This window comes from Trichechus manatus, unplaced genomic scaffold (assembly GCF_000243295.1).
Source record: "Trichechus manatus latirostris isolate Lorelei unplaced genomic scaffold, TriManLat1.0 scaffold00092, whole genome shotgun sequence".
Classification (NCBI taxonomy): Eukaryota; Metazoa; Chordata; class Mammalia; order Sirenia; family Trichechidae; genus Trichechus; species Trichechus manatus.
In genome coordinates, this window is record NW_004444028.1 from 6981955 (window position 1) to 7006800 (window position 24846).

General features: G+C 47.2%; 1 protein-coding gene across 3 annotated transcripts in view; it reads left to right on the forward strand.

Moving 5' to 3' along the window:
* Nucleotides 1-24846, forward strand: part of ABCC5 (ATP binding cassette subfamily C member 5) — an 83408-nt gene that overhangs the window by 29040 nt on the left and 29522 nt on the right. For all 3 annotated transcript variants that reach the window (XM_004382292.3, XM_023736805.1, XM_023736804.1), the window contains exons 9-20: nucleotides 2618-2766; nucleotides 3502-3609; nucleotides 8578-8934; nucleotides 10993-11064; nucleotides 13172-13296; nucleotides 13418-13490; nucleotides 15071-15274; nucleotides 16159-16302; nucleotides 18966-19068; nucleotides 21911-22095; nucleotides 22498-22644; nucleotides 22860-22989. In XM_004382292.3, coding sequence (XP_004382349.1) covers nucleotides 2618-2766; nucleotides 3502-3609; nucleotides 8578-8934; nucleotides 10993-11064; nucleotides 13172-13296; nucleotides 13418-13490; nucleotides 15071-15274; nucleotides 16159-16302; nucleotides 18966-19068; nucleotides 21911-22095; nucleotides 22498-22644; nucleotides 22860-22989 — 1797 coding nt within the window. The remainder of the gene's footprint in view (nucleotides 1-2617; nucleotides 2767-3501; nucleotides 3610-8577; nucleotides 8935-10992; nucleotides 11065-13171; nucleotides 13297-13417; nucleotides 13491-15070; nucleotides 15275-16158; nucleotides 16303-18965; nucleotides 19069-21910; nucleotides 22096-22497; nucleotides 22645-22859; nucleotides 22990-24846) is intronic.

The window sequence follows — 24846 nt, forward strand, 5'->3', positions numbered from 1 at the left end:
GAAAACCAAACCTACTGCTGTCGAGTGGATTCCAAATCAAAGCAACCCTATCGGGCAGAGTAGAACTGCCCCATAGGGTTTCCAAGTCTGTAAATCTTCACGGAAGCAGACTGCCACATCTTTCTCCCACAGAGCAGCTGGTGGGTTCAAACTGCTGACCTTTTGTTTAGCAGCTGAGTGCTTAACCACTGCACCACCAGGTATCCTTCATTTGACCTTAATTTAAATAAAAAACATCTGGGCTATTAATTGACCATAACCTCATAGCAAGCTAACCGAATGCATTGCTGTTAAAAAGTTCATGCATAAAAGGTAGAAACAACCCAGGTGTCCCTCAGTAGATGAACAGATAAATAAAATGTGGTATATCTATGCAATGGAATATTAGCCAGCCATAAAAAAGAATGAAGTTCTGATACATGGTATGACATGAATGAACTTTGAAAAGAAAAAACAAAAAAAACCCATTGCTGTCGAGTTGATTCCGACTCATAGCAATCCTATAGGACAGAATAGAACTGCCCCAGAGGGTTTCCAAGGAGCGGCTGGTGGATTCAAACTGCCGACCTTTTGGTTAGCAGCCGAGCTCTTAACCCCTGCGCCACCAGGGCTCCTCGCAAACGTTAACCTAAGTGAAATAAGCCAGACACAGAAGGAAAAGTATGGTTCCGCTTATGTGATACCGTCTAGAACAAGCAGATTCATAGATACAGAAAGCAGATTAGAGGCTTCTGGGGGCTGGTCGGGGGGACAGAGGATTTTTGTTTAATGGGTATGGACTTGCTGTCTGGGGTGACGACACAGTTTTGGAACTAGATAGCGGTAATGGTTGCACAGCATTGGGAATGTAATTAATGCTGCTGAAATGTACACTTAAAAGTGGTTCAAGGGGCAAATGTTACGTTATATGTATTTTACCATGATAAAATTTAAAAAAGAAGCTAATTTAACTTGAAGTTGTGTGGAAATACAGTATTGGATCAAGGCCGCTCCTTCCCCGGCCGTTCGGCTGATAAAACCTTCAGGAGCACCGTGCGCAGTTTTAGGGTTCATGCTTTATTTTACGGGCTGTGGAGCTCCAGCCCATCCAGAGAGGGTGACCACCACAGGGGTCCCAGCGTGCGTGGGCTGCTTCCTTAGTCACTGAGTGTGTTACCTCTGCAGTGGGACAAACGGATGCTAGTGGGCTTTGCCAAGAGTGCTGTTGACAGGGTGACCGCTGGTGGTCCCGTCTGGCTCTCGGAGTCTAGTTTTATGACCTCTCGGAGATTCTGCTCATCCCTCAGCCCCTGACTTTGGTATCTTTACCTGTGTGTGTAAATTTGGAAAGAGCATTCTTGCTCCTTGTAGACATGAACAAGGTATAGGATACGTTTCAAATCAGTGAGTTTGATTTTTTTTTTAATTGTGCTTTAAGTGAAAGTTTACAGCTCAAGTTAGTCTCTCATACAAAAATGTATACGTCCATTGTTATGTGACCCTAGTTTGCTCTCTCTGTAATGTGACAGCACACCCCTCCTTTCCACCCTGAATTTCCTGTGTCCATTCAACCAGCTCCTGTCCCTTTCTGCCTTCTCATCTCGCCTCCAAACAGGAGCTGCCCATTTAGTCTCATGTATCTGCTTGAGCTAAGAAGCACACTCTTCACAAGTATCATTTTATCTCTTATAGCCCAGTCTAATCTTTGTCTGAAGAGTTGGCCAAGGGAATGGTTTTAATTCTGGGTTAACAGAGTCTGGGGACCATGTCTTCTGGGGTTCCTCCAGTCTCAGTCAGACCATGAAGTCTGGACTTTTTACTAGAATTTGAATTCTGCAGCCCACTTTTCTCCTGCTCCATCAGGGACTCTCTGTTGTGTTCCCTGTCAGGTTTTTTTTTTAATATGACTTATAAACTAGCTCTGAAGATAGTTCCCAACATCCTGGGGAGTGTGAATACATTCAAGGGCAGTGCATAGCCTCTCAGAAGAGTTACTTTTTAGGTTTAAAAATGTGTTTGAAAATACCTCCCCGTGTGAACGGTCCTGGCCTTTAGTACTGTGCCCTCGCTGTCCGTAAGGGTGTCAGTTTTGCAAATATTTAAGAAACATCGTTCTGCCTACCGAAGTTTTGTTTCACCCACCTTCTTCCAATCATCCTTACAGCTTTTTGTGTGAAAGCCTCCGCCCTGGAGCCAATGTACAGTAGACATTCCAGGAAGTGTTAGCCCTCCTCTGTCCCACTGCTGTTGTGCAGTCTGTCCTGTAATTCCTCCACCAGAAAATAAGCCACAATCCGGTGAACAAACCAACTGCCAATTGCAGTTATCATCGATGTGCTCATTCCCTCTAAACATGAAAAAGAAAGAAGAAGACTTGCAAGAAGAGTTTGAAAGAAGCAGAGGATGATCACTGTGTCGATACAGAGTGACTCCTTGATTCGCTGCAAACCCCAGGCTTGTGTGCCAGTGGGTAGCTCTTCCACGGTAGTAGGTGATAGTCATGGCGCCCTGGTTTTTGCATCATAGGTGTTAAAGGCTTGTTTTAGAACTTCTGTGTGGCTGAAGACCTCCACAGTCCTCTTTGCTGGCAAGTGGAGCAGTATCCCAACGTTTCATTGGACTTGCTTTTCCTTCTTAGAAATCCGGGAGGAGGAGCGTCGGATATTGGAAAAGGCTGGGTACTTCCAGAGCATCACTGTTGGTGTGGCTCCCATTGTGGTGGTGATCGCCAGCGTGGTGACCTTCTCGGTCCACATGACCCTTGGCTTCGATCTGACGGCAGCCCAGGTCAGTATCATGGAGATGCCCTGTCCTCTTCTTGATGGATTTGGAGGTCCCCCCAAGAATTAGAAGGTATTTTTTTCATTCATGTGATTGAGCCAAAGAAATGGAAGAGGGGGGATTCAGTCCTTATGTGCAAATGGCATGCAGGTTATTTTTAGTCAGTCTGACTATAGATTTAATTCTGGAAACACAGATCATCTTTCGGTTCAGATTTACTGAGAATTTTAATTGAAGGTCTCATATAAACTCTGCCGACCTTCTGATTAGCAGCCAAAAGGTCAGCAGTTCGAATCCATCAGCTGCTCCTTGGAAGCTCTATGGAGCAGTTTTACTGTGTCCTGTAGGGTCTCTATGAGTTGGAATCAACTCGATGGCAACAGGTTTGGATTTTTTTTTTTTTTTTTAATATATAAACTTTACCTTTTAAAAAATGTGTCTTGTGTATACTAACATCTGACAATTAAGCTGAAGCCTTCGTTAAGCCTGAAAGGAGATGTGGGATGGCTTGTCATTTTATCTGCATAGCCTAGTTGGGGAGCCCTGGTGGCGCAGTGGTTAAGAGCTATGCTGCTGACCAAAAGGTCAGCAGTTCGAATCCACCAGCCACTCCTTGGAAACCCTGTGCAGCAGTTCTACTCTGTCCTATAGGGTCGTTGTGAGTCAGAACTGACTCGACAGCGATGGGTTTTGGTTTTTTCACTAGTAAGACTCAGTTTCCTCCTTTTTCCTTATTTTCAGGCTTTTACGGTGGTGACTGTCTTCAATTCCATGACTTTTGCTTTGAAAGTGACGCCGTTCTCAGTAAAATCCCTCTCAGAAGCGTCTGTTGCTATTGACAGGTTTAAGGTAAGTGGCTCCTTCCCCCTCGCCAGTGTCAGGAGTGTCCCTGGCAGAACTAATCCTGCCTCTGCCCCAGTGGGCACCCCAACAATGGCTGTTCTTTGGTTTGTTGCCCTGAAAGTTTCGGCAAGTTGGCGAGAAAGAGGGCAGTGGAGGAGATGGAATTAAGGAACAAGACTAGTTACCTTTTTAATCAATGTAAATGTTTACCCTTGGTAGACAGCCTGGGTCTGGGCTCCCAGGGGTTCAGTGGTCCCCTCTAGCAGCAGCCCCTATACGTCCTAACTTACTGGCCCTTTAAGTGATTTGAACCTAGCCAATCAGAACTGTCAGGTGGCTGTCAGCTTTTCCTCCCCTTCATCTGTGACTATCATTTCGATTGGTCTCTGTGCTAAGTTCTTTTTGACACTTTCTTTTTCCTGCCCTGTGGTTGCGAGTCATGATACAGTGACATGGGAATAGGCATAAAGCTAGATCATGATGAGAAGTGCAGTTAAGTGAGTATCAGTTTTTTTTTCCTTGCAGGTGGTTAGTTGATTATACGCCTCCAGAAAAATACAAATCTGTGATACAAGAGGGAGATATATTTGGGAGGGCGGAGGGAGATAGATATTTGAAAATGGTTAATACTTTAAAAAAACAAGACAACAAAGGAGCAGCACCTGTGTGGGCTGGAATTTCTCGAGGCTCCACCGCTCAGATTCGCTCCTGCTGATCCTTCTGCATCCAGCGAGACCAATTCAAAGGCACTTCTGGTCGCCTGCAGGCTCCAAGCTCAGGTGTCTGAGGGATTAATGTCATCACCTTTGAGATTCAGAAAAAACGAATTGGGTTTTCCTTTTAAGATGAATGGAGAATGGCTTCCCAGGATTTGTTTATATTGTCCTTGTCTTACCCTAGGGCCATTGTGGCACAGTGGTTAAGCGTTGGGCTGCTAACCAAAATGTCAGCAGTTGGAATCCACCAGCTGTTCCTTGGAAACCCTATGGGGTAGTTCTACTCTGTCCGATAGGGTCACTATGAGTTGGAATCAACTCAACAGCAGTGGATTTGGTGTTTTTTGTTTTGTTTACAGCTAGCCAGTTGAACTTTGGTCAAGAAAGGTAATCAATAACCCTCTTCCACACCCATCACCTCCCCACCCCCAAGTTCCTGGCTGCTAGGAGGCCAAGAACCAGAGTCATATGAAAAGAGTGATCTAATGGGAATCAGAGCTTTGTTCTGACTCCCAATATCCAGTTGTAGAAGTAAGAAAGTAAATGTTCTGGCCATAAATCACCCCTCCCTGCCCCTCGTTTTCATCCTGATGGTTTCTGTATCCTTGTTAGTGAATGGAGTTGGTGGAGTTTTGGATGAAAGAGTAAGAGTGGATAGTATAGGTTTGTTCCCTCTTGTTTCTTGAGGATGCCTCCCTTCACTTCTTAGATCAGTGTTGAGGACTTCTTCTAGCAGGTGGCAGTTCACATCTTAGCTCCTTCCTCCATCCAGGAAGCTTCAGCATTGATAACAGAAGGAAAATCACCCACAACTCCATTACATGCCCCCTGAGACTTCACTCCCTCTCTGTCTTATTCATCTTGGCAACCTTTTTTTTTTTAAGTAGACATTTAGCCCAGCACAAGAAGTATTATTACTCAGTCCTTCCCCGACTCTAAGCATTTATTCTCACTACCTTTAGGTATTTATTAACTAGAATTGCATTGACTTTGCTAAATTTTGGGGGGACTGTTTATTATGAAGGTTTCTGAGTTCATTTAAAGCAATATGCCTCAATCCTGGGGGATTATCTAAGGAAAGGCAGCCTTTTGACGGGGTAAAACTGTGCCTGAGATTATATCTCCCCAAGAAGTACCTACTCTCCTGTCATCTCTAGGAGGAAGATGAGAGACTAACAAGGATGGGGAATTGCTTCTTTGATTTATTTTACAGACCTTGAAATTCAGTGAAGATGCTGTGGAACCCTACTTTTTACCCCTTGTCATCCTGTTTTATGCAACGTCCTTCTCTTTTTTAATTGGAGTTGGGGATCTGATAGATACGCAAGTAAAGTCTTTTCTCTATTTGATCTACCCTGGAAGTGTATCTTTCTTGTGGAAGAACGTGTTGCTTCCTATATTGTAGTATGGATAAAGGATAGAAAAGGGAATATAAAATTTCTAGGAAGATGATAACCTGCAGATAGGCAGTCAGAAGCCCCCTCCAGTGTAGAGTTGCCCGATTTAGCAAATAAAAACACAGGATACCCAGTTAAATACCTTATGGGGCATACTTATACTAAAAAGTTATTCTGGAATAAGTTGTGTATGTGGAATTCAAATTTAACTGGGTCTCCTGTATTTTATCTGTCAAGCCTGTGAGCAGTCCCCTTTTTAAAAATTTTTTTATTATTTTTTCCCATACAAAAATTTATACATGCATTGTTTTGTGACTCTAATTGCTCTCCCATGCCATGACAGCACACTCCTTCCTTTCCACCCCTGATGCCCCATGTCCATTCAACCAGCTCCTAACCCTCTCTGCCTTCCCATCTCACCTCTGAACAGAAGCTGCCCATCTAGTCTCTTGTATCTACTTGAGCTAAGAGGTACACTCCTCACGAGTATCACTTTATGTCCCACAGTCCAGTCCAATCCCTGTCTGAAGAGTTGGCCTCGGATATTGTTTTAGTTCTGGGCTGATAGAGAATCCAGGGGCCATGCTTTCCGGGGTTCCTCCAGTCTCAGACCATTAAGTCTGGTCTTCTTACTATAATTTGAGTTCTGCACCCCACCTTTCTCCTGCTCCATTTGCGACTCTGTTGTGTTTCCTGTCAGGGCGGTCATTGGTGATAGCCAGGCACCATCTAGTTCTTCTGGTCTCAGGCTGATGAAGTCTCTGGTTTATGTGGCTCTTTCCGTCTCTTGGGCTACTACTTTCCTTGTGTCTTTGGTGTTCTTCATTCTCCTTTACTCCAGGTGGTTGGGACCAATTGATGCATCATAGATGGCCGCTTGCAAGCTTTTAAGACCCCCGATGCCACTCACCAAAGTGGGATGCAGAACATTTTCTTAATAAGCTTTGTTATGTCAGTTGACCTAGATGTGTGAGCAGTCCCCTTGTCTGCTCAGCAGATTCATTCTGATTTGATTCTTCTAGTGAACGAGAGGAGCATTTGGATTGGCAGTGTCCAAGTTGCTGGTCAATGTACCTCCAAGATTCTATTGTCCTGGCGTGTGCAAATCCAAGTAGATCCAAATTCAAGTGCTGTGGGGCCCTTGTCTGCCTCAACATCTCAGTGTGACCTGAAGCTGCAGTCCTTCTGGGAGGAGTGCAGGGCTGTAGGGCGCCAGTGGGAAGAAAACGTGGGTAAAGAGCCTTGCAAACTAGTAGGCATGAGCATATTTTTTAAGTTTGTTGAGGCCTAGAGGATCTCTATCCTTTTACTAATGCTTTGGGAAGAGAAGTGATGGGAATCTGTCAGCATATGGTCTTACTCTGGGAAGGTGGTCAAAATATTTGACGTGTTGTTCTCAGCTCAGTTCCTCAGGAAGGTTGTGAGCAAATGAAACCAGCAACTGTTTTCAAAAGCAGGAACTAAACCTAAGGTTTATCAGTAATGGAGATTATCTAGGAAATTGAGAAATATGCCATGTAAGACTGGGGATTAGGAATGGGTAGGAGATGTGGTGATTTAAGCAAGGAAAAGAGCAAGCTTAGAAATATAGAATCCAGGAGATAGGGTTTACTCTTAGGGAAAGGGATTTTTTTTTTCTTGTTCATAATTACATTTAATAGCACCTGAAAACTTGAGAATAATTGGAGGTTCTCAGTAAATAAGCAAAAAAATCCTGACTCTAAAAGCCATCTTTTCTTTAAGACTTTATGATGCAGGTGGCACAGTGGTTAAGAGCTCAGCTGCTAACCAAAAGGTGGGCAGTTGGAATCCACTACTAGCCACTGCTTGGAAACCCTGTGGGGCAGTTCTACTCTGTCCGATAAGTTCACTATGAGTCAGAATCGACTCAGCAGCAACAGATTAATGTTGTTTACAATTTTTTATTTAAAATTTTTTTTTTCATCTTGGGAAACTAACAGGGATAGCAGTCTGTAGAGAAGATCACTGGTTTAAGAGAGTTGTCGGAAGTGGGTTCAAAGTCTTAATGGGAAAGTCGTGGGCTGTGATTTGTTGTGGCCAATGTTTTTTAGAACTAACTTTAGAAACACTTACCTCCTAAAGCGTTCCATCTTTCTTCCCCTGACATAACTCAGTGGGACTCTAGGAATGAGTGGGAGGAAAAAGTCTTGTTCTCTTTCCAAGGGATGTTTCTCAGGGAGATGCCATTCGCTCGCATCTGTTCCTTTGCTGCTTTGAATTCTCACAAGTTCCAAGGCAGGACTTTGAAGGCGTGAGAATTTGTTGGAAAAGTGGACTCTAGTGTAGATAAAACCTTAGATGCCGTTTTCAAATCCTAGCTCATCTTAGCAATCTAAGGCTAGTTACATCTCACGTCAGCCTCTCCGCTGCCCAGACATGTGGGTGAGGGATGTGGACAGGCTTTGGGGTTTTGCAGGAGTGGCCTGGAAGGAAAGCAGGGTGATGAGAGTCTGCAGGAGCTCAGCACGCCAGGGGTTTTTTTACTGCCTGCTACTCAGAAACTGAGAAGTGAGAACAGGGGGTATGCACCATTAGTTGAGTGTCCATTGGCCCATGTTAGGCTGGTAGGAAAGGAAGAGGTAGTTGAGTGTGTGGTTTGTAGTGTGGAGTGTTGGGCAGGTGTTGACAAGGCCCCTGTACCCCCTGAGGGCGTCCCCACACTCCCAGCACCCCTCAGTGGGCCTGAGGCTGGGCTGCACTAATGAGCTCCCTTTTACCCTTCAGCTTCCTTGCACTGTATAGCCTGATGTGTTTCGCTTCGTGAGTGTGCGCCCTAGGCTTGTCTCCCCTGGTCTTGATGCAGTGTCCCATCTTTGCACCTCTCTCACAACTCCTATCAGAGTTTGTTTCTAATGGAAGAGGTTCACATGATAAAGAGAAAACCAGCCGGCCCTCACATCAAGATAGAGATGAAAAATGCCACCTTGGCATGGGACTCCTCCCACTCCAGTATCCTGAACTCGCCTAAGCTGCCCCCCAGAACGAAAAAAGACAAGAGGGCCGCCAGGGGCAAGAGAGACAAGGAGAGGCAACCGCGGCGCGTCGAGCACCAGGCGGCGCTGGCGGAGCAGAAGGGCCACCTCCTGCTGGACAGCGACGAGCGGCCGAGTCCTGAGGAGGAAGAGGGCAGGCACATCCACCTGGGGCACCTCCGCTTACAGAGGACCCTGTACAACATCGACCTGGACGTCGAAGAGGTAACGTGTCTGCCTCTGCCCCAGCCTCACCCCGTCTGCCGTGCTCCTCCACCCCGATCCCGCAGCTCTGCTGGCGAGAATAGGCAGGTGCTGTTCCTTTCCGCAAGTTTCCTTGGGACTGTGAGCGATTTTGAACTCAGCAGCGTACTTGGCCAGCTGCAGCTCTAACAGGAACACTTGAGCATTTAACAAGGGAAATTAAGAACAAACTGATCGCACAGGGTGCTCATTCTACAAGCAGGGAAGTGAGGCATTCGAGTAGATTTTCCACGATTTTGACCAGAACAGGGTGCTGAGGGTGACAGTTGGTGTGAGCGTCTCACCACCGCTGCACTGTGCGTGGCGTACACCGGGCACTGGTACCGACGATTACGTGGCAGTTATTTATCTTTAATGTAATAAAGGATCATTGAGGTATATGACATCACAGCCCAGGCAGCACGGGACCTGTCAGAGAAGCCGGGGGAGGGTTTTGAGCAGAAGGACAGGACCTGACTTCTGTATGAAGAGGGTCATCCTAGCTGCTGGTTTCAGACTAGTGCACAAGGAGACGAGAAAGGCAGCGAGGACAGTTCAGAGCCTGTCACTGAGGTAACCCAGGGGAGGCAGGAGGGTGTCTTGGACCAAGGTGATAGTGGCGGAGGTAGTAAGAGATGTCTGTCTCCGTAACTAGGAGGAGGGAGTAGAAAGCTCTGACTGAGTGTGTGTCAAAGGTGGCAACCGGCTAGAGGCAGGTGAGGCAGGTCCAGAGCTCGGCTGAGGAGAGAGCACCAAGCTTCTAGCTGTTGGAAGCTGTACACAGAGGAAGACGTGACTTCAGAGTTAGTCCTCAAACCATCTGAAGCCATTCACGTAGGGCATCATTTGAAGGACACTCAAGTCAGTGTTTTACTCCGGTTAACTCTGAGCAGACTTCTGATTTCATAACTACTGTCTTGATTATTGGAGCCCTGGTGGTGAAGTGGTTAACAGCTCAGCTGCAAACTAAAAGGTCAGCAGTTGAAATCCACCAGCTGCTCCTTGGAAACCCTATGGGGCAGTTCTACTCTGTCCTGTAGGGTTGCCATGGGTTAGAGTTGACTCAGTGGCAACGGGTTTGGTTTTTTGGTTTTAGTGGAGTTGGAGGAGCCCTGGTGGCACAGTGGTTAAAGCGCTCAGCATCCAACCATAGAGGTCGGCGGTTCGAACTCCCCAGCAGCTCTGCGGGAGAAAGATGTGGCAATCTGCTCCCGTAAAGATTACAGCCTTGGAAAACCGTATGGGGCAGTTCTACTCTGTCCTATAAGGTCGCTAGGAGAGGGATTGACTCAAAGGCAGTGGGGTAGTGGAGCTGGGATTCTGCCTCCGGAGTCCGTGCTCTTTCTACACCCTCACTCTTCATTCAGTCCTTCCTTGGAAGACTTGAGCCAGTGCAGGGCTGGTAAACAAGGGACTGTTGGTAAATCATCTAGCGTGTTCTTGAAAACTTTTAACATTATCCGTTGAGCACTCATGATCTTGCCCGAGGATATTCAGTTAATGACAGACTTGGTCTTCTATTTTTATGTGGGATTGAGGTCATAAATATCCCTCAGACTCTCTGAAATATTTTGAAGAAAAGTGGAAGCAATGGTGCACATAGTTTTTATTGAAAATTTTGTTAAAATTTATTTTAAAAACCTGGAGAAAAAGTATAAAATAATTTTTAAGAGTCCTGCCCTCCCTTCCAAAACACAACAACAAAAACGAAAAACATGGGTTCCCAACGAAGTAGCAAAGGGGCTGTGCCTTTCTCTAAGTGATTGTGGGATACCTTATATCTTAATGTGCTTGGCACATTTAATTTTTCCGAAGGGTTTACATATCTGTTACCTCAGAGTGTCCTCACAGAAACCCTGTGAAGTCAGGTAGGTGGTGACAAGTGAGAAAACAGGTAAGTGACTTGTTGGGTCATCAGGATGATGGTTCCCATGCTGATGGGCTATGGTTGGTGTGTTTCTCCTCAAAGAAGTCAGCTGTACCTAGAGATGAACAGTCACTTCTCTGAATGATCTTCCTCTCTCTGTGTACTTTGTCCAGGGTAAACTGGTTGGAATCTGTGGCAGCGTGGGAAGTGGAAAGACCTCTCTCATTTCAGCCATTTTAGGCCAGGTAAGATTTTGTTATTACCTGCTTCTTTTTCTGGACTCCGGTTAGCAAAAGTCTCGGGGAAGATCAGCTCATTCCTAGAAGAGAGTCAGGACAGGTGGAAACAGATGGTCTGTATCGTGTTCCCCCCTCCAGGCTTCCACCCCTTAACAGCGCTGTGTCTGAAGGGGCTCAGTGGGCCCCTGGAGAATGACTACGTGATTGACGCACCGCTGGAGCCGTTTGTTCCCCATGCCTTCTTTTATTCAGCATGTATTATTCAGTGCCATATGTATTCCACACTGTGTTGAGAGGTGTCAGAGCTAAGAGATGAAGCAGAGTACGCCCTCTGGGAGTCCATGGTCAGTTGGGGAACTAGGCCTTCTAGATACCCAAGCACAGCTCCAGGCAGTGAGTAAAAAGCACAGAGAGGGGCCCAGCAGAGGGCTCTCGGTGTTAAAAGAGTTGGGGGGCAGGGACGAGGATCAGCCAGCTAAAACAGATTATTTTTTACTATGTTTTCGGATTAAGTAACTAGAAAAAGAATAATAATAATAAGATAATTACTTCCAGCTGCTTTTAAATATGACGTAAACCAGCTTGACTTAAATGGTTGAGGTGAGGAGAAATGTGAGATTGTTCCTACCTCCTGACAGATGGAGTCCTTAGGATCTTTTATCCATACTGAGGAAATAAAGCAAATGGGGAGATGAGGGGTTAGGCGGGGTATTGTTAGATCATCCAGGTTATGGAGTATTTTCTTGTCTTATTCTGCATCAGCTGTCACAATTGGCAGAGCTGTGACTCTCCGTGGGAGCAGTGGTGCCCGAGAGCATCTGAGGGGTCCTTTGGGGGGCAGGCCCCATCACATCCACTTTATGAGACTCTGTAGTGGTGGGGCCCAGGCACTGACTGGGCTTTTTAAAAAAGCAAAAATCTTCCTGGGTGATTTCTGATAATCAGCCAGATTCGAGGGCCAGTAATGAGAGAGAGAGACCTGGGGGAGGGGAAGAGAAGAAGAAAAAGGTCAATTGTTATTGCTCAGCAATCTAGCAGGATGCTCCTTTTTTTCAAGAGCTGATTGGGAAATGTTAGGTTGCAAACCGAAAACCGAGTGGGGCTTTGCTTCTGTATCAATTCATGACCAGGAGCTGTTGGTCCACCTGCTTCTCTATAGAGTTTAACTCTTTGTGGGCAGTGCTGCAGGATGGGGTGTTTGTGCAGCAGCCGCCAGGAGAGTTGTATTTCCACCATAGACCCTCCGTGGGGATTTGAACCCTTTGAAACGCATCATCAGTGCTGCCCAGGTTGGGGGTGGGTCAGTACTGCTGTGTTACGGCCTGTGGCAGGTACTCCTGTGTGTGTGCAGCGTGTGTTATGGTGCTTGAGAGGACGAGCTTGCGTGTGCAAGTATTACACAGGCTGGTTAGTGAAACTTCGTTTCAAAGCTGTAGGTCACATCCCTAACCCAAGACAAATGTCTACCATTGGTCCCAAATGGAACCATGAGAGAGGATAAAATGGATAAATCCGTTCATATCAGTTGCTGGGACTGAAAAGGCAATTCGAAGCTCATGACTCATGAAGCCCTTTGTGTTGGAGCGGGGACGCATCGTCGTTACACGGACACTGTGTGATACTAGTTGGTGTCTAACCTGCATTTCTTCCCCCTTGGTCCTCGTTTTACAGAAGCAGCTGGCCTAGCCCGCAGCCTGGATTAATTCTGTAGATGAGTTGGCCTGCCCTCATCTTGAGGCAGTAGCTGGCTTTGAATCCCTACAGCATCCTCTGCAGGGGAATCCTGAAAGGGTTTTCTTGTTTGTGCTTTCCTTAGTTAAAACAGTTTGCTCTCAGGAAGAAAGGATGTCACGGAGCAAATGGGCTGCTGAGCAGAGAGTTCATTGGTGTATAGATGGTGCTGCTCCCACCGCACGTGAGCAAGGAGAACTTCGATTTTCTCTGTAGCTGCTGTAGCTGTCTGTGGAACAAAAGGAGGGTCAGGATTTGGGTCCAAAAAGTATCCAAGGAAATTGCCAAAACTCTAGACTCCATTGTAGAATGCGGGGGGTTCTGTTGGCGGAGGATGATGGCTGTGAGTTCTGATACCATTGGATGGTGTCTGTCTCCCTAGATGACACTTCTAGAGGGCAGCATTGCAGTCAGTGGGACCTTCGCTTATGTGGCCCAGCAGGCCTGGATCCTCAATGCCACTCTGAGAGACAACATCCTCTTTGGGAAGGAATTTGATGAAGAAAGGCAAGGAGTGTTTGGTTTCTGTCATGCTTCCCGTCTTGGCCACGTGAGACGCAAGGCAACCCAAGTCAGCAGGCTCTACTCTAACCGTGTCCCTGACGCTGAGTCTCTTTGTGTCCTTCAGATACAACGCAGTGCTGAACAGCTGCTGCCTGAGGCCGGACCTGGCCATTCTTCCCAACAGCGACCTCACCGAGGTACGGGCCTCCTGGCCCTAGTGAAACAGTGTGTTTAGCAGAGAGGGTTCTGGGAGGTGGGTGCCTGAGCCCCTCCTTGGAGCACCTTAAATGCTTTGAAGAAGAGTCCACATGGGGAGTTTTGTTCTCATTGGGACTTTACGTCGGGAAAGCATTTGTTCCCAGGGCGGGAATATTAACACTGCTGTTTTATGCGTATAAATATGTTATATGTCACGTGGATTTAAAAAAAAAAAATCCCATTGTTGGTTCAGAGTTGATACTTTTTACTCTCTTCCATTTTTCAAACCACAAGATCAAGCATGTGCATGTTGAGTTTCCTTCTGCCAGCGTCTGTGCTCAGATACAGTCTGTAGGGAGCACACTTCCCTTAGGAAGAAAGAAGCGTCAGAGCAGAGCCATCTCTCTTAGATTTTCTGCCCTGCAGCAGTTTCCGGGGGCGTGTCTTTGGGACTAGTTTGCGCTCTTCAGTGTTGAAGCTTGTCTCCCTTGAGCTGCCCTGGGGTCTCTGAGGCTGGCATTTTTTGAGCTGACTTCAGTTAAATGCCTCAAACCAAATTTGGTGAATGGTTTAATTGGCTCAGAGGCTCTCCAACTGTGGTCCCCAAACCAGCAGCGTCAGCATCACCTGGGAACTTGTTAGAAATGCCGATTCTTAGGTCCTGTCCCAGGCATACTGACTCAGAAAGTCCGGGGCCAGAGGGGAAGCAGCAGTCTGTTTTAATGAGCCCTGGAGGTAATTCCGATGCACAGAAAGTTTGAAAATTAATTAAGTAGTTTTTTAAGGACAAGATTTTTTAAAAATACAGAACCAGTTTCCATTTGACAATTGATTTATTCCTCCATTTAGTAAACATTTCTCAGGTGTTTACTGCCTGCCTGAAACTGCTTGGCTCTGGGAACATAAGGAATAGGACAATAGTGTACACCCCCGGGAAGCTTACCGTGAGGGGGAGACAGCCAAACAAACAGGCACAAAATACTGGGATGAAAAAGAGTCCTTTTTCTCTTGAGTGTTGGTAGAGAAGAGGTGGGGGAGGCTTCACAGAGGAGATGGTACCAGCACTGAGCAGACATGGGACAGGAAGTGGCAAGGTGGGCCATGGTGTGTGTTCCTTGGTATATACACAATTTTACACGGCTTAGTGTGGAGGGGGGTTGTGCAGTAGAGGCTGAGAACTGCTGGGGAGGCCAGGTGGTAAAGGGCCTGCTTTGTTTGCCACGTTTGGGTGTTTAGGTTCCATCCTTCAGGGGATAAAGGACTCTTGAACAAGAGTTTTAAGCAAGGGTGGCATATGGTCAGCTTTGTGTTTTGGAAAGATCTTTCTGCTGTGTGGAGAATAGATTGAAGGGAAGCGCCAAGGGTTACTGGCAAAGACAGATGTAGGATTGGTTGGTAACTAGATGGTTATGTTGCGGGGAGTCTGGACTGGCTCCCACAGTTCTGGAGTGGGCCCTGGAAGGATCACAGTGGCAGATTGTCCAGGCTGGGAATCCCAGAGAAGGAGCTGTTTGGGTCCGGGAGGGGAGAGTTTCAGAGGTGAGCTGGCAGCTTCACCCTGCTTTCTGGGCTCCTGTAGATTGGCGAGCGGGGGACCACCCTGAGTGGTGGGCAGCGCCAGAGGATCAGCCTTGCCCGGGCCTTGTACAGCGACAGGAACATCTACATCCTGGACGACCCCCTCAGTGCCTTAGATGCCCACGTGGGCAACCACATCTTCAACAGCGCTATCCGGAAACACCTCAAGTCCAAGACGGTTCTGTTTGTTACCCACCAGTTACAGGTATGGTGCTTTCTTTCCCAGGCTGCCCGCCATGGCTGGGGAAGTCAGAAAGAGGGAGGTGGGCTTGGTCCAGGTACCTACCTTCTTGGGGCTCCTAGAGATTCCTGGATTCATGAGTTTTCCTTCCTCAGCACGTAGCCCCCTGGCTCATTGTGTCAGTATACCAGATGGCCGTCTGGCTCAGCGCTGCTTGGAGCCTGATAGCTTCTGCGGATAAATCAGCAAGTAAAAGGGCTGAGAGGAGTAGGCTGAGAACGGAGTTTGGGTATGAAGTAGTTTGGAAAGCGTCGTGTTAGTATCTCTGCAAGCGGGAACTGTTTTGAGAAGACAAGCTTGTCTCCCCTCTGTCACTCCGTGATAAGCAGCCACTTTGGAGAGCAGCTGAAGAAGGTTGCCATCTGTCTGTGTATGTTGTCAAGTTTGGGGGGCTTCACGCCCCATTCTGCCACAGAAAGTCTGTAATTACGAGCACTCTGAGTACAGTGAGAGGATGTGACATTTGGTGTAAGGCCAGTGTGGCTTCATCAGTGGATTCATTCCAAGATTCTGGAGGAACTGCTCTTTGACCCAACGTCACAGGCACCGTAAACCGAAGTGGGCTTTCTCAGTCTCGGCACTGCCGACAGTTTGGGCTGGCTAAGTCTCTGTTCGGGGGGCTGTCCTGTGCACTGTAGGATGGTTAGCAGCCCTGGCCTCTACCCACTAGATGTCAACAGTGCCCACTCCCAAACTGTGACCACCAAGAATGTCTCCAGATCTTGCCAGTTGTCCCTGGGAGGCTCAGTCACGCCAGTTGAGTACCACTGAACTGACTAAGGGATGGGTGTTTGAACGTATCTGCACAGACATCAGCAACACTATGTTGTCCCTGCCTTTGTCCCTAGTACCTGGTGGATTGTGATGAAGTGATCTTCATGAAGGATGGCTGTATTACAGAAAGAGGCTCCCATGAGGAACTGATGAATTTAAATGGTGACTATGCTACCATTTTTAATAACCTGTTGCTGGGAGAGACACCCCCGGTGGAGGTAAGATTTAAGTGGTGGTGTGTTCGTCTTCTTCTCTCTAAGCAGAGGACACATGGCCGAGTGAGTGGTGGAGAGAGGCAGGCTTTCCTTCTTGCTATCCTGTCCTCGTGTTTAACTCTTTATTCTGTGGTTGCCTGAGGTCCTGGGAGTGCATTCAGGCTGGGCTGACAGCTGTAGTCTTGGCTACCAGGTCAGTTTGAAATCTGAAAGGGATGAAAGCAGAACGTTATTGGGACCTTTTCTGGGACTTTTATTCGGTCTTTAGGTGTCATCCTGTTTGATTTCAGGGACAGTACAACTAACTGTCCATGGCTGATATATTTTAGGCCTTTTGATAGAACTCGAACATTCCACGTGTCCTCAATAACTTCTGCAGAGACACCCTGATCTGTATTTGGATTTTATGGCTTCTCCCTAGCATTTTCAGGGTACTTTGGACTCTTCAGGAGGGAGAAATGAGAGAGAGAGAAACTGAAATACGGAATATCCGAGGAACAAAAGAATACCAAGAGTCAGCATGTGGTAGCGAAGGGAGCTTGCTTTCAGTATGCCCCTTAATTTTTCTGAGCTTTGGTTTCCTCATCTTAAAAATGGGGGTGGTTTCAGTCAAGTTGACAACAGCAACTTGAAAGATTAGAAAGGAAACTTAAGGGGCAATGAGTTTATGTTAATGGGGGAGGAACAGTTTGGATAAGGAAGGTGGGAATGTCACTGGATTGCACAGGTAAAAATCGTTGAATTGGTATATGTGCTGCTGTGTATATTCTCAACAACAACAACAAAAATAATTTAAAAAATGGGGGTGGTTTCTTGAAAGACAAAAATAGCATTATCTTAGTAAATGTACATAATCTATAAAAAAGCAGGGATTGCGCCTGCCTCTTAAAGTTGTTACATAGATTAAATGAAATAATGTATAATTTTCTTAATCTTGAAAGTGGTCAGAAATGGTCATTTTCCCTTTACCAGTGCATTTCTCCACACCGCAGTAGATAATACAAACATCAGAGCCCTTTCGTGTGTCCCAGGTGTGACTCTAAATTCAGTATTATGATTTTTTATGATTTGATATTATGATTTTTTTAATGTCAATTAAAGAAGTCTCTTGAGGGGGAGGAGTCTTATCTGGAAAGCCCAGTGAGAGCATGAGGCTGACTGATGCAGAGGTATCAGCATTGTCTTAGTCATCTAGTGCTGCTGTAACAGAAATACCACAAGTGGATGGCTTTAAGAAAGAGAAGTTTATTTCCTCAGGGTAAAGTAGGCTAAAAGTGCAAATTCAGGGCATCAGCTCCAGGGGAAGGCTTTCTCTCTCTGTCGGCCTTCTCATCAGTGTTCCCCTGGACTAGGAGCTTCTCTGCACAGGGACCCCAGGTCCAAAGGACACGCTCTGCTCCGGGCAGTGCTTTCTTGGTGGTATGAGGTCCCCACTCTCTGCTTGCTTCCCTTTCCTTTTATCTCTTGTAAGATAAAAGGTGGTGCAGGCCACACCCCAGGGAAACTCCCTTTCCATTGGGTGGGTCAGGGATGTGACCTTAGTAAGGGTATTACAATCCCACCATAATCCTCTTTAACCTAAAATTACAATCACACAATGGAGGACAACCACACAATACTGGGAATCATGGCCCAGCCAAATTGATACACACATTTTTAGGGGACATAATTCAATCCACGACAGACGTTAAGGGAATTTCCCATATAAAGATGTAGGTGAAAACTTGGGAAGAAGAGCATTCTGTAGTTACTCTTACCTCAGTTTCAATCTGATGACTGTTGGTATCAGTTCTCCAAGCTAGACCCTGTGTGGGTTATAGCCACCAGTGAGAGCTCACTCTTGCCCTGAGGGGCTGTTGACCTTCTAGAGGAGACTGATGCTCTTACAGGTACTGTACCAGCAGGCCACATAAGGGCTATAATGGAGGCACTAATAAAGTGTCGTGGAAGCACCGAGAAGAGTGAGCTTTATTCTAGGACAGTGTAAGTCACCTCACGGAGGATGTAAGCTATGAATCCATCGGAATGGCGACAACTGCGAATGCAGTTGGGATGTGGGAGGGGCACCCCATTCTTTCTCCAGCACGGAGCCCAGTTGAGAAGTGGGAGATTGCAGCGAGGCACAGGGAATGGTATGAAAGTCAGGAGGCTGAAGAGTAGGAGCCGGTGGTGACGGTAAAGTTGGAGAGAAACTTGTAGAGTTAGGTTAGGGCCTGGACATGGGAGTCCTGCAAAACCAGGCTGAGAAGTTTAGGTTTTTCCCGGGTTGGCAGTGGGACATGATCAGCTCTATGGATTAGTGATGTGGGGGGATCAGGGCTGGGGAGAATGGCAGTGACCCAGCCCTGATGGTTTGGACAAGTTGGAGCAGATGGGAACCGGATAAAGGCCACTCACAGCGTTTGAAGTTCAGAAAGTCTTCAGCAACTCTGTGGGTAGAGCAGTGTCAGTGGAATAACGGGGTGGGAACTCAGATCTCAAAGATGTAAGGAGTTAAGGAAGTAGAAGAAATGAGTATAGGTGGTGCTTTGAGGAAGTTGGATGTGTGTCTCCAGTAGTAACAGCAGCATCTATTGCTAGTTCTCTACTTTGTCCTGTGGACCTTTGCCCTGATGACCATGTCGTGATGGAATGCACCTTTTTTTTTTTTTTTTTAATATTATTAGATTAACTCAAAAAAGGAAACCAGCGGTTCACAGAAGAAACCACAAGACAAGGGCCCTAAAACAGGATCAGTAAAGAAGGAGAAAGCAGTGAAGCCAGAGGAAGGTAATGACCGCTAAAGTTTATCAGAAACTATGGCTCGTGGTTATTCATGATGTTCCATAGTATTGTGTTGTTCTAGAGTACATGGCCTGGTGTTTCTGGAATAACAGAATTCTTATGTAATACTGGGAGACCAGGAGGCACCTTCTGTTTGTTTAGACCGACCAAGCCCATAAGAATGACCTTCAATCCTAGGCTGTCTTTTGACCAGACAGGGTGGCGTGGGAGCATGGGTAATTCTGGCTGAGTCATCTTGAGTAAGGGAAGACTGAATGATGGTGAAAAGTACACATTTCCTTCCTATGACTCACCTGTGGTCTTTAAAAGTAGGCCCCCAGCAAAGCAGAGGTGTTACAGCTCCAAGAGTGCCCGTGTGTCGGAATTGTACACGTGTGGGCTTGTCCTGATGAGACTAGAGCCAGGACCGTAGCCAAGACTCAGAGCAGGGTGGTCCCTACTTGATGTTCCCACATCAGAGTTCTTGGTCCTGTTTTTCAATCCGTCTGTCTTAGCAGCAGAAACAAATCCTGGAAGTTAGAGAAGCTATTTGAATCACCTTGGGCATTTTCACCTCCACGAAGATTAAGCTGCAGGTCAATTTACAAAAATGAAGGAATGTAGTCCTGCTTAAAGCCTCCCTTTCTGTTGAGTTACTTCCTCACTGGATGTTTTTTTGTCCAGAGCCTTGCTTGGGTGTGCTGGTGCTGTGGGGGGGGGCCTGTTTTCACCTCCTTGTTCTTAAAACTTAAGTAGACACTTAGTGTTAGGCGTGGATCATTCTGATTTACCACTCCCTGCCTCTTTCCTTTCTTTAAAAAAACAAGGTGGGATTTTTAGTTCAATGTGATTTAAGATACCTTAAAGGCAAACAGAGCCGGTGGAGGCATCTGTGGGTTCCTGCTGCAGGCACTGTAGAAAACCGGAGCATCGTTAGGAAAACGTGTGTTCTTATCTGAGTAGCAAGGAGCACTGGAGGAGCAGTTGTTAAGCCCCCAGCTGCTAACCGGGTCAGCAGTTTGAACCTGCCTATGGCGCCTGGGAGATAAGACCTGGGGATCTGCTCCTGTCAAGATTACAGCCTTGGAAACCCTATGGGGCAGTTCTACTCTGTCCTGCGGAGTCGTTGTGAGTCTAAATCGACTCAACGGCACACAACAACATCTGGATAGCCACAAACCTGGATCCTCAGAACTCTTAAAATGTTCAAGGTGTTTGTGGTTTACTCCAAGATGGTTGTTGGGTGCCGTCAAGTCAATTCCGATTCATAGCAACCCTATAGGACAGAGTAGAACTGTTCCGTAGAGTCTCCTAGTCTGTATTCTTTATGGGAGCAGATTGCCAAGTCTTTTCTCCCGCGGAGCCACTGGTGGGTTTGAACCACCGACCTTCCAGTTAACTCCTTATTCCAAGATGATCAAGCATCGCTGTGAAGGAGAGGCAGAGGCTCCCTGTGCTGCTGTTTCTCTGTATTGACATGTGAGCACCAGTCACCTGGCCGCACGAGGAAGACCCTGGCAGAAACCCTTGAATTTGGACCCCTAGTGGTGCAGTGGTTAAGAGCTCGGCTGCTAACCAAAAGGTTGGCAGTTCAAATTCATCACCTGCTTCTGGGAAATCCTATGGGACAGTTCTACTCTGTCTTGTAGGGTCGCTATGAGTTGGAGTCGACTCGACGGCAACCAGTTTGGTTTGGTTAGCCAGTCGCTCACCATGTCCTCCTACATTCGCCTCTGGAATGTTCTCTAATCTGCCGCCTTTTAAATCTGTCCTCTGCGCAGAGAGCTGAGAGAGCTAGTTAAACAGACCATCCACCTCACTTTCCTGCACGAAGCCTTTCCATTCTCAAAGCCATGCTTTCTCATCTTTTTCCTGATACGGCACACATAGAAGACGCTGCTGTGTATGGGACCCTGCATTAAATGCAAGAGGCTGCATGCAGAGGCACCTGGCCTGGACGTTCTGGCTGTCCCAGGTCACCCAGTCCAGCAGCGCTGAGGGAGACGGATCTCAACACGCCTGTAACCCATTCTCTTGAGACATTCTAGTGTGGAGGACGGAGTTCCAGTGCTTTTCTTCTGACCCCAGCCTGCTCATCCCCCTTCTCTCTTGCCACACCCTGTGCTCACATAATGCTCAGCAGTGCTCAAGTGCTGTGTTTACCTGTCTATACCTTGCTGTTTCCCCACCCTGGGCCTGTGCTTCTGTTATTTTCCCTGCTTATTGTCTCCCCACCTGGCCAACTCACCTTTCACAGTACAATGCAGACTACACGGAAAAGTTCCCTTGAAACCTCCCTGCTCATGGCTCCACACCTCCCCCAGGTGGGTCAGGTGGGCCTGCTGGATGTTGCCACGCTGCTCTGCATACACCTCTATCATCACATTCAGCCCATTTCATTGTAATGATGTGTATGTTCATCTGCCTGCCCGACCAGACTCCAAGCTCCTCCAGGCAGGGGCCTGGCTTTCATCCTCGTTACCACTGCAGGGCCTCATCCTGGTCACAAGCAGGCGCTCGGTAAATAGTAAAGGGCTGACTGAATGCTTCTGATAAAGAGGAAATGATGCTAATCTAGAGCCTTGTGAACTATAGGCTCTCTGATTCTGTTGCTATATAAAAGCCATTGCCGTTGAGTAGATTCCGACTCATGGCGACCCTACAGGACAGAGTAGAACTGCCCCATAGGCTTTCCAAGGAGCAGCTGGTGGATTCCAACTGCTGACCTTTTGGTTAGCAGCTGAGCTCTGAACCACTGCGCCACCAGGGCCCGGTTGCTGTGTAGGTGGCTTAATCTGGGGAGAGTAGCTTTGCCCTTCTGAGTTCTTTTTTCTTTCTTCCTACCTAGGGCAGCTGGTGCAGGTGGAAGAAAAGGGGCAGGGTTCCGTGCCCTGGTCAGTATATGGTGTCTACATCCAGGCCGCGGGTGGCCCCTTGGCGTTCCTGGTCATTATGATCCTTTTCATGCTGAATGTGGGCAGCACTGCCTTCAGCACCTGGTGGTTGAGTTACTGGATCAAGCAAGGAAGTGGGGTAAGGTTACTCCTCAATGAGAAAGTCATTTGTCGAAGCACGTGGGCATCTCTGCATATCGTCTGGCTATTCCTAGGGAAACTGCTCTAGTTTTCAAATAAAAGGAGCAATGCCCGGGAATGACCCAGGATGAAAAAGATGAATCCCTAGAGGAACGTCACGAGACACAAAAACCCTCGGCCAACTCGTGGGGCAGTAGAGCTCCTTGTCACTAGGACATCTGCAGGCTGTCTGCCCTCGTCCCTGAGAAAAGAGAGGAGGAGGGGGGCACAGCCTGCCTTGTTTTTGCCACAGCCAGGTCCCGGGGCCGTTATCCTGACCCCCTGGAGCTGAGCGTGGCACAGCTGGGGGCTGTTGGCAATCCTTTGGAGCCCAGCCTCAGAGTGCCTTGCCTTCAAACAGAACACCACAGTGACTCGAGGGAACAGGACCGTGGTGAGCGACAGCATGAAGGACAACCCCTTCATGCACTACTACGCCAGCATCTACGCCCTGTCCATGGCAGTCATACTGTTCCTGAAAGCTGTCCGGGGAGTCGTCTTTGTCAAGGTGTGCAGTGCTGGCCTCGGCTCCCGTCCCCCTGCACGCTTTCTCTTGGGCTGATTCTGAGTCGGGGAGCTCCCTGGGGGTTTACTGTGAGGCCAGGCTGGTTGCCCTTCCCAGCGTTGGGAGGGTCCTGCTGAGCTGTGCCCAGGATGAGTAAGAACTGAGCTGCCCGCGTCCGTAGGTCTCTGGCCCTGATTCCTGTGTGCTCCACTCCTCAGGGGACACTGCGAGCCTCATCCCGGCTTCACGACGAGCTGTTCCGAAGGATCCTTCGAAGCCCCATGAAGTTCTTCGACACTACCCCCACAGGGAGGATTCTCAACAGGTTTTCCAAAGACATGGATGAAGGTACTTCTCACTCATCCTTTCTCTTACGCTTCGGCGCTCCCACTGGAGCTCACTGTCCGCTCTGGTCTCCCTAGCTGATTCACCAGACATGCAGGCCTGTGCCGTCTTAGACCTGAGAGCGTACTGCCTGCAGGTTTTCTCTTCAGCAGTGTTTTAGTTTTGGCGTCTTCTCCATGCTTCAGCTTGGACCAGGCTGAGGGCCTGTCTGATGTTTCACCTTTCATTTAAGTTCCAATTCAGTCTTATTGGACCTGAAAACAAATTCAGAGGGCTGAGTTGGCATAAAGGCCCCGGAGAGGGGCCTCTGGAATATTCCACAGCACATATTTGCTTTGAGGTGATGTGTTGGTTCCTGGAGGCCCACAACCTCTGACAAGTTCTGTGGATTGCCTGGTGCTGCAGGGGCAGTGCCAGACACCAGAGCTTGCACTTTCCCCCTAATCCAATTAAAGTAACGCCACCTGATGTTCATTAAGGGCTTACTGTGTTGAAAGCAGTGTGCTGAGTGTTTTACATGTGTTACACTAGCCCTCGGAGCCCTGGTGGCGCAGTTGTTAAGAGCTATAGCTGCTAACCAGAAGGTCAGCAGTTCGAATCCACCAGCTGCTCCTTGGAAACCCTCTGAGGCAGTTTAACTCTGTCCTGTGGGGTTGCTATGTATCAGAACTGACTCAACGACAATGGATTTGGGTTTGGTTTTTTATCCTAATCCTCATAGCAATCTTATGAAATGGGTATGGTTTCATCCACGGAATGCATGAGAAAGCTGATGCCTACAGAGGTTAAGTAACTTGCCCAAGACCACACAGCTATTAGGTAACAAAGCTGGGTGTTGAGCCCGTCTTTTTTATGTATTCCAAAGCTGATCTTTTTAACAATGGCACTACACTGCCTCCATGGAAGGAGTTTGTTTCAGACATTGATGGGTTAATGTAAAGCCATGGCCAGAAGTAAGGAGGGATCAAAACCATCACTAATATGCACAGCTGACATATAATAATGTGATGGCATTTATGTTAAATACACAAGTGCACACGCACACACGTACACATGCAAGAATGGAAAAAGGACCGCACTCAACAATTAAATAAATAACCTAATTACAAAATGGACGAAAGATCTGAACAGACACCTCACCAGAGAAAATATACAGATGGTAAATAGCATACAAAACGATGCTCAATTTCATGTCTTTAAGCAATTGCAAAACAAAACAACAATGGGATACCACTCTTAAGCCAAAACCAACCCAGTTGCCATCCAAACAATTCCAGCTCATGGCAGGCGACCCCATGTGTGTGGATCAGAGTAGAGCTGTGCTCTATAGGATTTCCAACGGCTGATTTATCAGAAGTACATCACCAGCCCTTTTTCTGAGGCACCTCTGGGTGGACTTGAACCACCAGCCTGTCAGTTAGCAGCTGAGTAATTAACCATTTGTGCCACCCAGAAACTCCACATACCTGTTACAATGGCCAAAATCCCAAACACTGACATCACTGAATGCTGCTGAGTCTGTAGAGCGACAGGAACCCTCATTCATTGCTGGTGGGAATACAAAGTGGTACAGCACCTTGGGAAGACAGTCTGGTAGTTTCTTACTAACCTAAACATAGGCTTACTGTATGATCCAGCAATCATGCTACTAGATATTTACCCAAATGAGATGAAGATGTGTCCAGATAAAAACCTGTACACAAATATTTATAGTGGTTTTATTCATAATTGCCAAAAATCAAAAGGCGCTAAGATGTCTTTCAATAAAACCAAAACCAAACCCTTTGTCATAGAGTCAATTCCAACTCATAGCATCCCTATAGGACAGAGTAGAACTGCCCCATAGGATTTCCAAGAAGC